General features: G+C 42.4%; 1 protein-coding gene across 1 annotated transcript in view; it reads right to left on the bottom strand.

Moving 5' to 3' along the window:
- Positions 1-5,427: 5,427 nt before the first annotated feature.
- The window catches only part of LOC112556553 (homeobox protein Hox-A5-like), a 41,914-nt gene continuing 32,262 nt past the window's right edge, over positions 5,428-15,079 (bottom strand). Inside the window, exon 2 of the mRNA XM_025225660.1 lies at positions 5,428-10,079. Coding sequence (XP_025081445.1) covers positions 9,778-10,079 — 302 coding nt within the window. The 3' untranslated portion in view covers positions 5,428-9,777. The remainder of the gene's footprint in view (positions 10,080-15,079) is intronic.

Raw genomic sequence — 15,079 nt, 5'->3', positions numbered from 1 at the left:
GATGCACTTAGAAGTGTCACATAAACATCCTTCGCCAATGGCACCGTCGTCTTCGGGCCCGGGCGAAGCAAACGTGGCTTGAAAGGTTTATGGCCGGCCTGCTCCATCACGGCAGCTCGACCGTGCCGTCGTTCGATAATCCACGCCTGTGTTTTGTTACACACCACCTCCAAGCCTCACCACCACCTCCTCCCACCCGCAAGCCCTTCCCCCTCCCTTCCCACAAGCTATCCCTCCACACTCACCCATCCTTCTTCATCCACCGCGCCCACCCCTCTTCTGTGCTCCCGTCCTCGGGAAGATCACCGTTTCTAAACAGCGTGGTGGTCGTGGCTGTAGCTAAACATCAGTGACGAGGAAATGATCAAACGTTTTTAGCCTCCGACAGATCAACGACGACGACAGCCTCGATGTCTTTTTTTTTTTTTTTGAGATGGAACGGTGGCGGCGGCGGCGGCGACAGCGGCGTCAGTGGCGGTTGTCGTTTGAATCACATTGCGCCTCATGAGGCAGGCGTTGAAGCTGAAGTTATGGCGATGCTTCTTTGGACCAGTGAACTTGTGAGACGTCTTTTCCACATGACCTTTGTTTTTGCTCTCTTTTTTTCTCTTTCGTGAATCAGTTCATGGGACGGCCGGAGTGAGAGAGAAAAAAAAAAAAAAAAACCAGGCGTGTAGCAAAATAAAGACGAGGCCAGTTCTGTTTAGCTCAACCTTTTGCTCTCTGAGCATGAGACACTTCTTAGGCAAACAAACTACTGACCTAACCATGCATGAAACCCAGCCTTCATCTGGTAGGGGTGGGAATGGGGGTGGACCACTTTTCATTTACACCCCACACTCCTCCCTTACGTCTGTTCAGTAGCCAAAAAAAAAAAAAAATGTTTAAATTATCGTTCCTGAGAATCTGCTGTACAGGAGTTGTCACTCTGTTTTGTGCTCGACTGTGGATTAGAACCTTGTTGGTTCGGTGCTCGCTTGAGATTTTTGAGTATGAGCGGTCCCACCTTGTCCACGTGTCAGCTGACCAGAAGGAAGATGTTACTGAATATATCAGGAAGGGTCAAAGCCGGGAAGTAGAAAGTTGGCCTCTTGGCTTCTAAATACTGTACCCGCTTACTTTTTCCTACGGATTGTGGAACCACTTTCCTTCACCATCTTCTTTCCTTTATTGGGTCGTTATTCTTACAGCCAGAGATGGGAAAACAAAGGCTCACGAGCAAAGAGAAAGGCAGATGGACATTACCATCAGAAGACCCTTTCCAGGGTCACTCCACTCTAATTCAAAGTCAATAGAAACAGCTTTTATTGTGTATTCCATTATTACACCTTCTAGAGAGAATGGTGTATGCCTTTAATAACTGAACAATACTAATCCGAATCAATGAAATATGTTTAAAAATAAATCCAGGGAAAGAACTGTGGATAGACATATCAAGCAAAAAAGATCCTCTGCAAAAAATTTAGCTTTTCCACCGATTAAATTCTTGTTTGCTTTTGTATTGAAGAAAGTATGTTGCCAGAAAGGAAAGCAAAGTTTAGCAAGCAGTTAAATTGATTGACTGAGATTTGCCAAAGAAGTCTGTTCATTATCACTAAGCTAATCGTTGAAACATTTGGACAGGTGTCTTAGCTGTTAATCTGTGTTTAGTTGTGTTTGAAAACCTTTTGCTATAAAATTATTGGCTCTCTTCGGTTTAAATAAAATTTATGTCAGAGTATGCAAGAATGCTTGAATCTTTTCTCTTTTTTAAAAGTTAATTTGGTTAAACAATTTTATTGGTGTCCAAATGTCTAGCCAAAACATTTTTCTCTAAATTTGAAAATATAAGGTCTTCGCTTCGTGCATTTGATTAATCCATGAAATGTAATTTTATGACAGACTTTTGTAATAAAATTAATGTATGAAATAATTACATAAGACACTTCAAAAATAAAAAATAAAGTAATAAATAAATAAAATTAAAGCTTGCAAGGAATTTTTTCGGTTAGATCAGAAATTGACAAAGCATATTAACCATTGCCAAAGAAGGACATTGTCAAAAACAGATTATTGCATATGAGTGATATTTGAAATTTGCAATTGAAAACATTCAGAAAAAAGTTAAGGCAGGAGTATATGACACGGTGAACCTGATTTAAATGATAACCTTCCAGCAGATTGACATACAAGTCAGAAAAAATGAAGATGGGCATGAAGATGGAGGTAAAGATCACCTCACACGTGTCAATGAAGAGACTTTGGCAAGTGGTGGCTGTCACCGGCGACAAAATGTTACAGACTTGTCATTGTCAGACCACCTCTCGCCCCAAATTACTTCCGTCTCGGCTTTTATTTATTTAATTGTTCGAAACTGGCTTCAGCTGAGTAGCTGCACGGTTCGACATTAATGGCGCTTGTCAGAGGATCGTGTATCGTGGAAAACATTTATCAACGGTTGGTTTGTTGTAGGGGTACACTGTCCACCCCAGCTTCTCGACGACAGAACTGTAACTCGAGGGCACATGAACCATTTGTCGTCAGTGTGTGTATATTGTACCTGGGCAGGAGTACTGGCAGTTTAATGTGCTGGGTACCCAGGGTGTAGACCGGTAGCTTTCATTGGCAGTGTAGGTGGTCTTCACCAGGCGACTGCTGTGGACGTTTATGGAGCGGCGGCAGGAAGTTGATGGATTGGGTTGACTTCCGGCATCAGACCACGTCGTCCTGCTGTAACACCATCCCATGTCTGCTCTCTCTCTCTCTCACCCACACCCAAAGAGGGAGAGTTTCAGTTAAAGCGATATTTTATCGAGCTCTTTATTAGCAACACCAATGTCGAGGTCAAAACGCTTTTACACAGGTTCACGAGAACACATTTTTTTCTCCCTGGGTCAACCGAACTTCATTCATGAACATGCACACGACACACACACACAGGGTGGAAGAAACTGGAGTACCTGGAGAAGACTTTGGCCGTTCAGCCCTGTAAACAGGATTTTTTTTTCTCACAGCCGAGACTGAGACCCGCGACACTCGAGTTTTATTGTCGTGGTGATACGTGCCTCACCCACTGCGCCACCTACCGCTGCTCTATCCTACCACTCTCTCTCACATGTACCAAATAAATGAATAAAATAATGATCGATGCAAATTTTGTATTCACAGAACTGCCACTCAGATTATAAAAATATGTGGTCTTACATCCTGAAGCCTAACCTTTCACCTTTCGTAAGTTACCTGGGAAAGCAGGTAGGTAGAGATACCCGTTTCTACTGAATAGGGCAGGTGGGTGGGGAATTCACAGGCTCGCACCTATGATCTGCTTCAAGAAAGAGCCCACTAACCGACGGGCTACTGATTCTCGCAATATATTTCGTGAACTCCAGGTCAACTCATGGCAGGGCTGAGGAGTAAGTAATTTGAGTTGATAATGTGATGTTTTTCTAGAACCAAAAACCTTGTACCTCAGTTTCAACTGGCAAATAACTGTGATGTAAATGAATTAATGTTGTTGTATACATTCAAAGAATTGCATATTGGTAAATGTCAGCATTCTTTCATTTCGTTGCTTAACGAATGGCAATTTTTTTTTTTTTGGTCTCGTTGCCATCTGGAATGGCGACAGCAGCGTCAAGTTTGGGACTTTCCGTTTCAGTGGAGAGAGAGACATCTCTAGTTTCAGTTAGCCATTAATCGACGGTATCCCTTCTCCTCCCACCGACCGGAGAAGTTTACCATCCGACACTTAATTTGCTTAAATCGAGCCTTGACTTTTGTCACTGACTCGCAGCCCAGGGCGAGCCCCACCATGAATAAGCGCCACCATGACAGGGGCGGTAACCAGACACCCGCCGCCCGCCGTGACAACTTCCATACCTTGTGTGGTGGTCGTTGTTCTTCGGAAGGTGGTGGTGCTGATGGCTGCGAATCCAAACACCAGCTTTTGGGGGCGCCTCTTTGCGGGGTGTTGTTGACTTTTCGAGACTTGTTGCTTCTGTTTTATTTTTTTTTCCTTCGTCCGCTTCTCACCACCACAGCGAAGGGTTTAACTATATCACCGGTACCACGACAATCTGTTGTCCAGGCTTCGATCTTACTGTTTGTTTAATGATTGTTTACAGTTGTGTAGGGAGACTACTAAATAATGAGAGATTTTCGTTTACCAATGTGACCTGCTGATCAAGTAGAAATCATTAAACAAGTTTTGCTCTCCCGTAATTCCAACCAAAAATTTCAACTTTCCATGTAATTAAAAAAAAATCTTTAAATATTGAGGTAGCAATGTTATGCAACAAGTTAAATCATTGTCGATAACTAACAGATTTTCACCTTCGTTTGATTGCTCACAAGGACCCCCGCCCTCTGGTTTTGTCGCCTGGCATGTAAAAAGTAATGTTTCTGTCCTTCCACGCCATCTGGTCCTCAGTCCCCTGTTTTCACACCTGTCAAAGGTGTGGAATTACACTTAGCAGTAAGTTTGTTGGAGTGTCAGTGTTCACAGAGCTGGCAGGTGGTGGTTGGGGGAACCTCTTTCCCTGTCCGTTTCCAGGTACTTTGAGAAAACAAGGCAGCAAATAAGTTCAATGGTCAGAGTTTGTTATCGACTTAATAACACTGCCGTTTCAAAAATTAGAATCGGATGGAGCGGGATAGACCGATTTACAATTACGAAATGAGACTTCCTTGAATATACGCAAAACCAGATTCAAAATATATCCCTCCCTCCAAAAACAAACAAACAATGAAATGATAATCCAGTGGTCACCTTCTCACACACGGGCCATAACTGTGGATTAAAGGTGGGTAATGCTGTAGTTTTGCACAGTCAGAGATCGAAACCCAGTGAGGTCACGAATAGACACTGATACTTATATCACCTCAGTTTTCCCATTGGTCGTAGCATTGACTGCATAACGGAATATAGGTATACTGGTGAAATCATGGCTTTCATCATTTTCTTTGCATGTTGATTTTTGTGGTTTTCTTCTTTCTCTTTTCGGGAATTTTGAAGCTGTTTACTGTGAAAGTGTAACGGCAGTTTCACAGGTTTAAGAATTTTGTTTTCTTGCTTTGTCAGGTTTACAGGTCATCCCCATATTTTGACCACATGGGACTGGATTTTGACCAAAGGTTATACAAATATATCCCTGGAAGCGAACTTCAGTGAGTTGAGAATTGTGTAATTTCATTCCGCTCACACAGACTTTAGTACAGGCACACAGAAGGCAGCCATACATAGTATAATCAAGCATAGAGTCTGACAATGAATTTTCTTGCAAACAGTCACGCTTGCACACCGATAGAGAAAAAGGAAGAAAAAGATAAAGAGAGAATGAAGAAAACAAGAAAAAGAACGGAGACAAAGAAGAGAAACTAACAGACAGACAAACAAACAAAAACAAAAAGAAGATTTATGAAAGAAAAAAGCTTTCCAACAGCTACACACATATTTCACCTCGTTTTTATTGCGACCGAAAAACAATACTGAAAACAAGGGACAATCCTTTGTACGGTAAAGATCATCAGACTGGGTTCACAAGTCACAGGTCACAAGTCACATATCCCACATTAACACAGAATAATCTGCGCCCGAGCGAACTGTGAACACAAACGCTAATGACACGGAAAACGATTTCTTTGTGTCACCAAAACACTGATTCTCGTTCTGTGGTTGCCACGGGCAACGCATTACAACAACAATGGGAGCAGAGTCCCGAGTGTTGAGTGGTTTACAGAGAGATAGGAGAGAGAGAGAGGTAAAAATGAAAATAACACATTGTTGTACAAATAAATTCACAATATACAGACAATATTCGTAGTTGTGACCTGGTGATGGTACCAAGGGTGGTACAGGACAACAAGATGAGAAGTTTGTGAGATGATAATGCCAGTGGGAGGGTGAAGGGTGGTTAGTAAAGGGTGGGTGGGAAGCTAATTTGCATGGCGATAGGAAAGCCATCGATCAGCAGAAGGAACCACTCTAGCACAGGAAGCAAGCAAGTCTGGAATGAGGTAATGTTTAGTGTATTATTGCTCTCAATGTTGCTGCAGTCACGAGACTGGCACGTTCATGACTATTATTTTTATTTTAAGTACAAATCTTGATTTACTCCCACCCACCCCGCTCACTGATTATTTATTTTCATTTTATTGCAGCGACCTCAAGTGTCGCTACAAAATGACAATAAAGTTTTGTATACAACCTACCCTCGTCAATACCCCCCGTGTCCCATCTACACCCTCCTCCCAGTTTGTCAATACTACACTTTGTTTTTATGTGTTAGGGTGTGTGCATGATGGGATTAAAAAATAAATGAAATAAAAATACTATGAAATAGCTTTAAAATTATGAGATGGGGTATCTCTTTGGGATAAGTGAAGAAATTAGTGAACGATGATCCTTGATGACAAAAAACTTAGGCAGTGGCAGAAATAAAACAACTGAGACAGTACCCTATGAAAACGAGGAGCTTGTGATGAACTATTGAGACTAATTGCAAACTAGTATACGAACTATGTTTTCAGCACGACCTACTCGGGGCCTGTTCACTGCTAATACGAGTTTTCCAGCTCCAACCTCTGACAATACCTACAGCAGACTACAAGGCAGTAACTACACAGCAAATGTGTATCTAGCGAGATTAGGTTTGTACATAGCAAACAGTTTCCTGCACACATTCAGACATACACCCACGGGTATTTACTCTCATATTAATTACCATAACTAAAAAAAGGGAGACAGACAAAGAAAAGAAGGAAAGAAAGAATAAAAATAAAATCACGACGAATAACACCACACCACACAAGTAACCCAACCTGTGAATGCATCAAGCACTCTCCACAATCAAATTTCAATGCTAGTCAGGGAAATACAAACATGTCTGAAATTTCCTGTAATCAAAAATCTCCAGCATTGTCTTAAAGCGTCTGAGAAAAAAGATTGTCAGAGACCTACGCCGCCATATTGGTACCCTTTATGTTCTCGTTTTGTTCTGATTTACCCGTTTCATGAGGAAATAATACACAGGTTAAAGTTCACGGGAATAATAATTATAATAAAATACAATGCACATCAAAATGTTTGCAGTACAAAATGGTAGACATTCACTTGACGAACGACAAAAGCCAGATACAGATGGGGAACAGCTGACAACGAGTATTAACCACAGGTTGGTGGCGCTAGTGTCGATGCACACAAGCATCAATAATGATACACTGAACTATTTCAGGTGAGAGGCTGTCACACCTTGAAAACAATATATATAGTGACACAAAATGTGACAAAACTAGAGAGAAACACCGGAACGAAGCGACAGAGAAAAATAAGAGAAATACTCTGATAATAAAATATTTGTTTGTCATGACACTCGCTTGCAAAACAGACATTCTAACGGTCAGTTCATCTAACGAGGTCCTCTGGCTTCATTCATCTATAAGTAGTGAAGCCATGGACAGGTAAAGCTAGTAAGTTTGTGTTAAATAATACAGAAACACTGTTGTAGTCTTTTTTTTTTTTCTCCCTGCCAACACTCAGGCAGGTTCGAATCCTGTATTTGTCCACAGTCCGGGTGCACAGGTGTAACATCACAATAAGACAGTAGGACAGTCCTGTGGAAGTCCTTTTGTGAAACTTTGAAATGTTTCCTCACAGTTCTGTCACATGATAATGAGCGATAGAGTGAATGAACTTAAAAATGTTTTTTTGTCAGTATTGACCTGTAATCTCTCTCTCCTGTGATTCCCCTTTTCTTACTTTCTCAAGTCTTGTTGCACTTCACTGAGTCTCCACTTTAAAAATTTACATTTCATTCATCTTAGTTGCCTTCAAGCTTCTGGAAGTATTTTTAAATGTTCCCTCACATCTCAGTTCAAGAATCAGAAATAACACATAACACACCACACCTTCTACTACGTTCACAGAGACAGTTGATAAAAGTCTTTTTTCATTTTTTCATCTCATCCATTTTACCTTTCTTTCATCTCACACCCTCTTTCATTTCTCGTTCAAAATGCTATGTATTTTTTTAACATATTTTCTTCATCTACCCGAAGAACACCCTCTAGTCTACATAATACCATAATAGTTCCGAATTTTACAAGAACTGAGATTTTCTAAAGTAAAAGGAAAGTTTGAATCGTGTTCATAGTAACGACCTGCGTTAGCTGAACAGACAGGTAAGGTCAGGGGTCAGAAATGTTTACATGTGTCGATAATAAAGGTCAAACAAAGTTGGAAAATGGGGTCAGAAAGTGATCATGGCAACTGTTTGTTGTCAAGGTGGGATTTATGAACATAACCTGACAGCTTGCGGGGTGGAACTGAGAGATGAGATCTACACTCGTTTAACAACAAGGTGTTGATTATTTACATCTATACATGCAAACAGATTGTTATAAGGGAGAGAATAGTATTTGACCTGTGACATTTATTGCACGCTTAACGAGAAACGAACCCCTAAGGTTTATACCACACATATTCTCTCCTTCCGCGCATGCGCTTGTCGGGAAATGACGTGGTATGATGAGTAGAAACCAAAACCATTCCCCTGCTTTGAAGAGCATTGAGAACCAGAAAATGTCTTCTGTGACTTAGCTGAAAACTTGTGACCAATGAAAACTATATACATACACACATACACACGTACACACATACATACAACTCCTCAAGCATCCTTCACAAGAATATCCTAGGTTGGCGAGAGGTTCATCACATCTCGAGTGGAGACAATCAGTAAAACTTTTCTATCACTCTATTTCTGTCTCTATGCATCAGAATATACAGATTTGTTTCTGGGAACAAATCAGCGAACAACATCGTTATGGAAAACCTGCTTTAACGACAAAGACAAAAAAATTAAAATTAAGATGTAATGGTTCGTGTGACACCAGGTCTTTACCAAAACGTCCTCTTTCCTAACCCCACCCCGGGTATACGACTTCACGTGGTTACGGGTGGCGAAGGGTAGACGGCTCCTTTCAACTGCACTTTGTGAGGGGCTGAAGGGTACCTTTGATTATGTTGTCCATGTACAGACCACGTGGTTCTCGACGAGACCACAAGTTCGTCACCTCAGTTCTTGTTTTTAATCACAGGGAGGAATAGCTTGCCGGATCGTATTCCACTGTTGCCAGAACATTGTATGACTTTCAACGGAAGTGCGGGTCTGTATTCAGTGGATGTGCATACCATACAAAGTAAGAACACAGTCCTAGGTACCTCCATGATATCGTACACTGACATTAGTTCAGGGAGGGAGACTTCGGGTCACTGTTTGGCAGTTGGGGAAGTAAGCAAAGTTACAAAACACACACACACATTCATTTCTCGTGACAATCACATGACAGCTAAATATAACGCATCTGTAAATTACCCATCACTGCCATCCGAGAAGGAGGCGAGAAATATGTATTCAAAGAAATATAGCCAGACCACGTGACTCCCAATATTGTCTTGTGAGCTCGCAGTGCTGACAGTCGGTCTCTGAGCAACACGTAAACACATGTGAACGAATACTTGTGTCATATGAACTTTATAGATGTCATGTCCCCTGTAGGGTGTGTCATGTGTAGGTGGACACGAGTCTGCACTAGAAACAGGAAGTTGGCAAGACGGCGCACTTCCGGTGGCCAGCCACGTGACTGGACCGAGTGACGCCAACGCACTCACGTCCAGAATAACTGTCAGGGACAGTTTGAGAGCACGTCTCTCCTGCGCCTGGGATGCTAGGCTTTGGGGTTGGTTAGCTTGATACCCGCTAAGTGTCGGGTAGACAGAGCTCGTAGCTGAGGGCCACTCTAGCTGGCCTCGTTGCCAGAATCGCTATCGTCGCTGCCACGGCCGTCTTCTTCCTTGCCGAGCACCTTGCCCTTGGAGCTGTTGTTCAGTTCCTGGATGGCGATCTTCTCCTTTTTCAGCTTCATGCGGCGGTTCTGAAACCAGATCTTGATTTGGCGTTCCGTCAGGCACAGCGCATGCGCGATCTCGATGCGCCGCTTGCGCGTGAGGTAGTGGTTGAACTGGAACTCCTTCTCCAACTCCAGCGTCTGGTACCGGCTGTAGGTTTGGCGACCTCGCCGTCTCTGTGCGGAATTTGGACCTGTTATAGAAAACAAAAGATTGAAAATTATTATTATTATTATTATTATTATTATTATTATTATTAGTATGATCATTATCATCATCAGCAGCAGCATCATTATCTTTTTTGCCACACCTACCCTTCGAGATTATTTGCCATCGTCTACATCAACATTAATGATTATTACATCGTCATCTGTATAACCAGCCCTCTGACTTAAAAAAAGTTCGTAATCTGTAACAGTAATGTATAGATTAATAATTAAACAATATTGAAACACGATTGCTAATCTCTAAGATTATTACGATTAACGCCGACAGCTGCTAAGAGCTTAGTTGTTTCATGGGGAGACTAATGCTTCCAGCTGCATATCCACCCTGACAAGAGGCAGCGCTAAGGAAGTATCAGGTAAACTACAAGTTCCTAACAAGTTAAATACAGGTGTCTAATACAGGTGTTAAATACAGGTGTCTAATACAGGTGTCTAACAGGCCAAACTAACTGTTCGCAGAGTCCGCGGGGAAACGAGAACCCCAAGATGAGAAGTCGATCATGGCCTGCAGCTGTCATAGAGCAGCTGCAGACAATGGACCACCACATGAAGACTACCTCTACCTCTATGTCGGTAGATAAGTAGGTAGATGGGTCGGACGGCAGGCAATTTCCGCGAGTCTCGTGCACGTGGTGCTGGGAACGCGATCTCGCCCAGTGACATGGTCATTAAGGTCCGCACACCGTGGCGCGAGGTCGAGGGTTAAGTGGCGAGCAGTAGATTTGATCCGCAACGCTAATCCGGGCCCTCGGAGGTAATGAGACATACGTCTCACTTTATAGCCCATCTGTATGTGTCAGTCGCCGTGCCTGGTATCGCCAACCTCCGAGAGGGAGGAGATTGGGTGGGAGGTGGACCTTGACTGGGTGGGTGCCGTACTGATCACAGAAAGACATGGGTAGGGGGAGAGAAAGGTTGTAAGGTTGATAGTTTACCTTCTACTCTTTAATTTGCTTCCTGCCCACACCTGTTTTAACTTAGGCGAGCTTTATTATCAGCACAGCTTATCCCGGGTTTAAAGCTCAAAATGATGTACTGTAAGTATCCGTGAAGAACAGACATGAAAATCACAGAATAATGACATTAAAAATAAAATAAAACCTTTAAAAACGATCCTTCAACCACGAAGCGTGCACAAAGGTCATATTTAGAAACAACACGCGGAGTAAACAGCAGCAACAACAACCACCAGTGTCTACTGGCCGCCTGCTCAGTGCTGCCATCTGGATTACAGACCCATCAACGTCGCCATTAGTATCGTCCTTGAAACTCTGAATACGGCTGGTCGTAAATTATGAAGCCACCCCAACCTCCACCTGAAGAAAAAGAATGGTGGGATGCCGCATGCTCAGGAAGACTTGCAGTGATCCTGGCTGAAACCAAAAGATCATATTCGTCTCGGCATAACCATCGACCGCACCATCTGCCCTCAGGACGAGCAGCCATATTGTGCGGTGTTTAATCCCTCGCAGACTGTCGGCGAGTTTTATGAGTCCGACAACAGGTCCCACACAGATAAGGAGTCGTAAAGGAGTGGGTGAAGGAAGAAGAAGCGGGGTGGGGTGGGTAGCGAAGGCCTGCATGATTGGATGACAAACCGCGAAACCGAAAGTGCGACCTTTGAGTTGCTGGGATATCTACAGGCTGGTGGGTCGGGTCGTCCACACGGTATATGAAAGACATTAGGGACACTACAGATAATTAATCATCGAGACATTCACATCAATATTCATTCAGTTAAAAATAAAAATTTGTGATCAAAAAACGGAGACAAGTGTGTGTGTGTGTCAGTGCGTTCGCGCCCTCGTTTAAGAATCAAGTCAGTGAAGCGTGACTACTACCTCGTGGGACATCACCTCTGGTAAGACAAACGCCTTGCATGTGATCCTCTTACCTATGCAATCATCCATAACCATGCAAGGCTTAGGCAGGTGTGTCTTGTGACACTTTCGTCTAGAAGCATCGTCACCTGAAATATGGGGGTGTCGGAAGGGGACTACCCAGTGAAATATGTGCGAGTCGCAAACATGAATTGTGGGCACGAGCCTTTGCAGGTAAGCTGTTCCGCACCTGCCTGGCTTAGAACAGCTCTAGCTTGATGCCTTTGTCACGCGCCAGGACACAAAGGTAAGCCAAATTAATATGTGTATATATATATATGGAAGAAAAGTATAAAAATGTGTGATAATGAATTATGTAAAGAAATATATAAATTTATATATCCATGAATGATATTGTTTCATTGTTATCTATAAAATTATTGTTCTCTAAAACCAGGGCTTTGCACCTTTTATTTCTAGGGCCTGAAAACGAGTGCTTAAATTGTCTTCGCTGCAGAATATAGAAATGAAGACTCACAAAGACCTGACTACCTTCAGTCAGTTACAAACATCAGGAAATGTTATCAACTGCGCACCAACCGCCTTCTCTGGAAGATGGACGATCTTGTTTAGCCATCCACAATCTTTCATTGGCAGGTTCTCCCGAAATAGGCAACGAGGTGAGAAGGACCTTGAGTAAGGCGGCTGTAGAATAGTTACAGATACCCGTTTCCACACCTGCAGCTGTGCTTCAAAGGTCTGTACCCAAACTCCAGTAAGACTGCAATCTGATGCACTCCAATTTTTCAATACTAGTCCTGATCATATGGAAGGCCAAGGTTCTTGTTGAACGACAACCTGGTGGTCATATGTCAAACTAACATGTCTTCTAATTCATTCTGCTCGTCTTGATTTTTTCGTTTTTTTTCTCAATTTCTTCAACCGGTTTTCATCTTTTTTTTTTCTTCTCCCCTTTCCGAACTCTTTCGCAGCCGACTTATCGCCTGTCGCCTGACATCTTTTATCAGCACCATATGTTTAAAGATCGATTCCTGCGGTCCACTCCGCTCGAGTAATGTAATTTTCATCCTCATAATCAACAGCAACTTGTTTCGACAAACAAGTAAAGTGGAGGATGTGGTTGTCTTGCTTTATGGTCCCGACTTAAACCTGAGAGCAGGGTTCTGAGAATATAACATTTTGATAGCGAAAATTAACTGCCATTTAAAAATAATGTTCTTTCCGAGGACCTTTGACTGACACAAGCCCGGTATGGTGAGATAATTATATCACACAGGTAAATTAAATTGTTTGCTATGAATGATTGTTTAAATAAGAAGAGAAGGTCCTAGTGGATGCTGGTGAAATTATTACAGGCTCAGGTTTGTGTAGCATCACAGAAAAATAACAATTAATGAAAACGATCCCGGCGATGATACACGACTTCATTACGGTGTCAAGCCCTGCGTGAGCTTCGTCCATTGTTCGCCAGGAGGCGCTGGCATCACAAGGCGAGTTTTTATTACTGACAGATGATAGTTTCACCGCACATGGCGCACCACTGCTGCTGGTGACACTTCGTAAAACGACCATAAAAGTGGGTCTGTGTAAAGGCCGACCTGCCGGAGTAGAGCATGGCGACTACACGACACCACCCAGCGATGAAATTACACGTGGACTTCAAAGTTAGAAATGGAAAAAAAAATAATAAAAAAAAAATAAAATAAATAAAACTCAAGATGAGTGATACATTGAGCTGAAGCTCCACATTCCACCACCACTAACCCAACAAATAAATGAAAGGTTGAAAGTCAGAGGTCAAAGGCTGTGCAGGAGGAGGGTGTTATCAGAACACACTACTCTGTGGGTTCAATAATACAATTTTTAAAACATCGTTAAAGTTGTCTAGGAACACAGTGGCATTTACTGCAAAGGTGTATCCGGAAATAGGAGACCACGTGCGCCAGGTGAGATGACAACGTGCGCAGGTTCCTAAATATAGATCAGTGAGTCAAACCCACGAATACCTGGAAGGTAACGACGCACGATACTTACTGCGGTCTGGTTTCATTCTTTTATTTTTATTTTTATTTTTATTTTTTTACTCCTTTAATATTGAGTACCTCGTAAACCTCTACTGGTTGTAAACGATGCACTTTTAATAAACCGACATTGTAAATAATTTACTCCATTGGTTGATAGATGACAGAAGATGCCACAAGGAAGATCGCACGTACGTACTTTTACATCGCTGTATGTAAGACAAGCTTGGGACAAACAAACCTGATCGCACATACGACAGCAAACACAGGTACACACAAGGAGAGAGCGATGGCTTGACTGGGAAGGAGAGAAAAAGAGGCAGGAGAAGTGGGGAGAGAGAGTATAACTGATTGTGACAGGTCCCGGGATCAGGATGACAATATGCTATATCCCTGTACCTCTAATCCACCCTAAGCCCGGAAGCCGTAAACGGGCACCTCGATCCAGGAGAGTGATCGCCCCTGGTAAAGGGGAGAAACATGGGCTTTAACCGGCTCAGCGGCTGCCTACCTGCGCAGGTGTTCGGATGATGCTATCGCCGAACCTTACTGAGGTAACTTCAGTGCTACCTGGTCCCTCCCCTTCTTTCTTCTGACAGATCGGCGGAAAAAAAAGTGGGGTGAAAGAAAAAACTGATTACAAATAGCACTTAGAGTTGTCTCCCCTAAGCTGTGCAAGCGTGACTGTTTCAAAACAACACCTGAGTGGCAAACATCACTGTTGTGTACCGACAAACACACATCTTTCTGTCTATCATTCATGACATACTATCGTGTTAATCATAAATCATGGTGGACAATGAAGGTGAAATAAATACAATAAACAAAGACGAAAAAAGGTCAATGGCAGTTAAACGAAGGAACCTAGGATTCAAAGAATATAATTTTTCAAAACAAATAAATGATTTTGTGTTGAGCTGTATGTAAAATGTATTTCTTTCCTTTACTTGCATATAAATAAAATAAAATAAAAAAGGCACATACCGAAGGAAATAAAATAAATAAAAAGAACACTGAAAAAAAGAAAAGAAAAGAATAGTAGGGATGAACAAAACTTGTCGATCGGTAATGTAATTTCTGACAAAACTAAATCTTTCAGGTCTG

Source organism: Pomacea canaliculata, linkage group LG2 (genome assembly GCF_003073045.1).
Source record: "Pomacea canaliculata isolate SZHN2017 linkage group LG2, ASM307304v1, whole genome shotgun sequence".
Lineage (NCBI taxonomy): Eukaryota > Metazoa > Mollusca > Gastropoda > Architaenioglossa > Ampullariidae > Pomacea > Pomacea canaliculata.
This window is presented reverse-complemented; position numbering and strand designations above follow the sequence as displayed.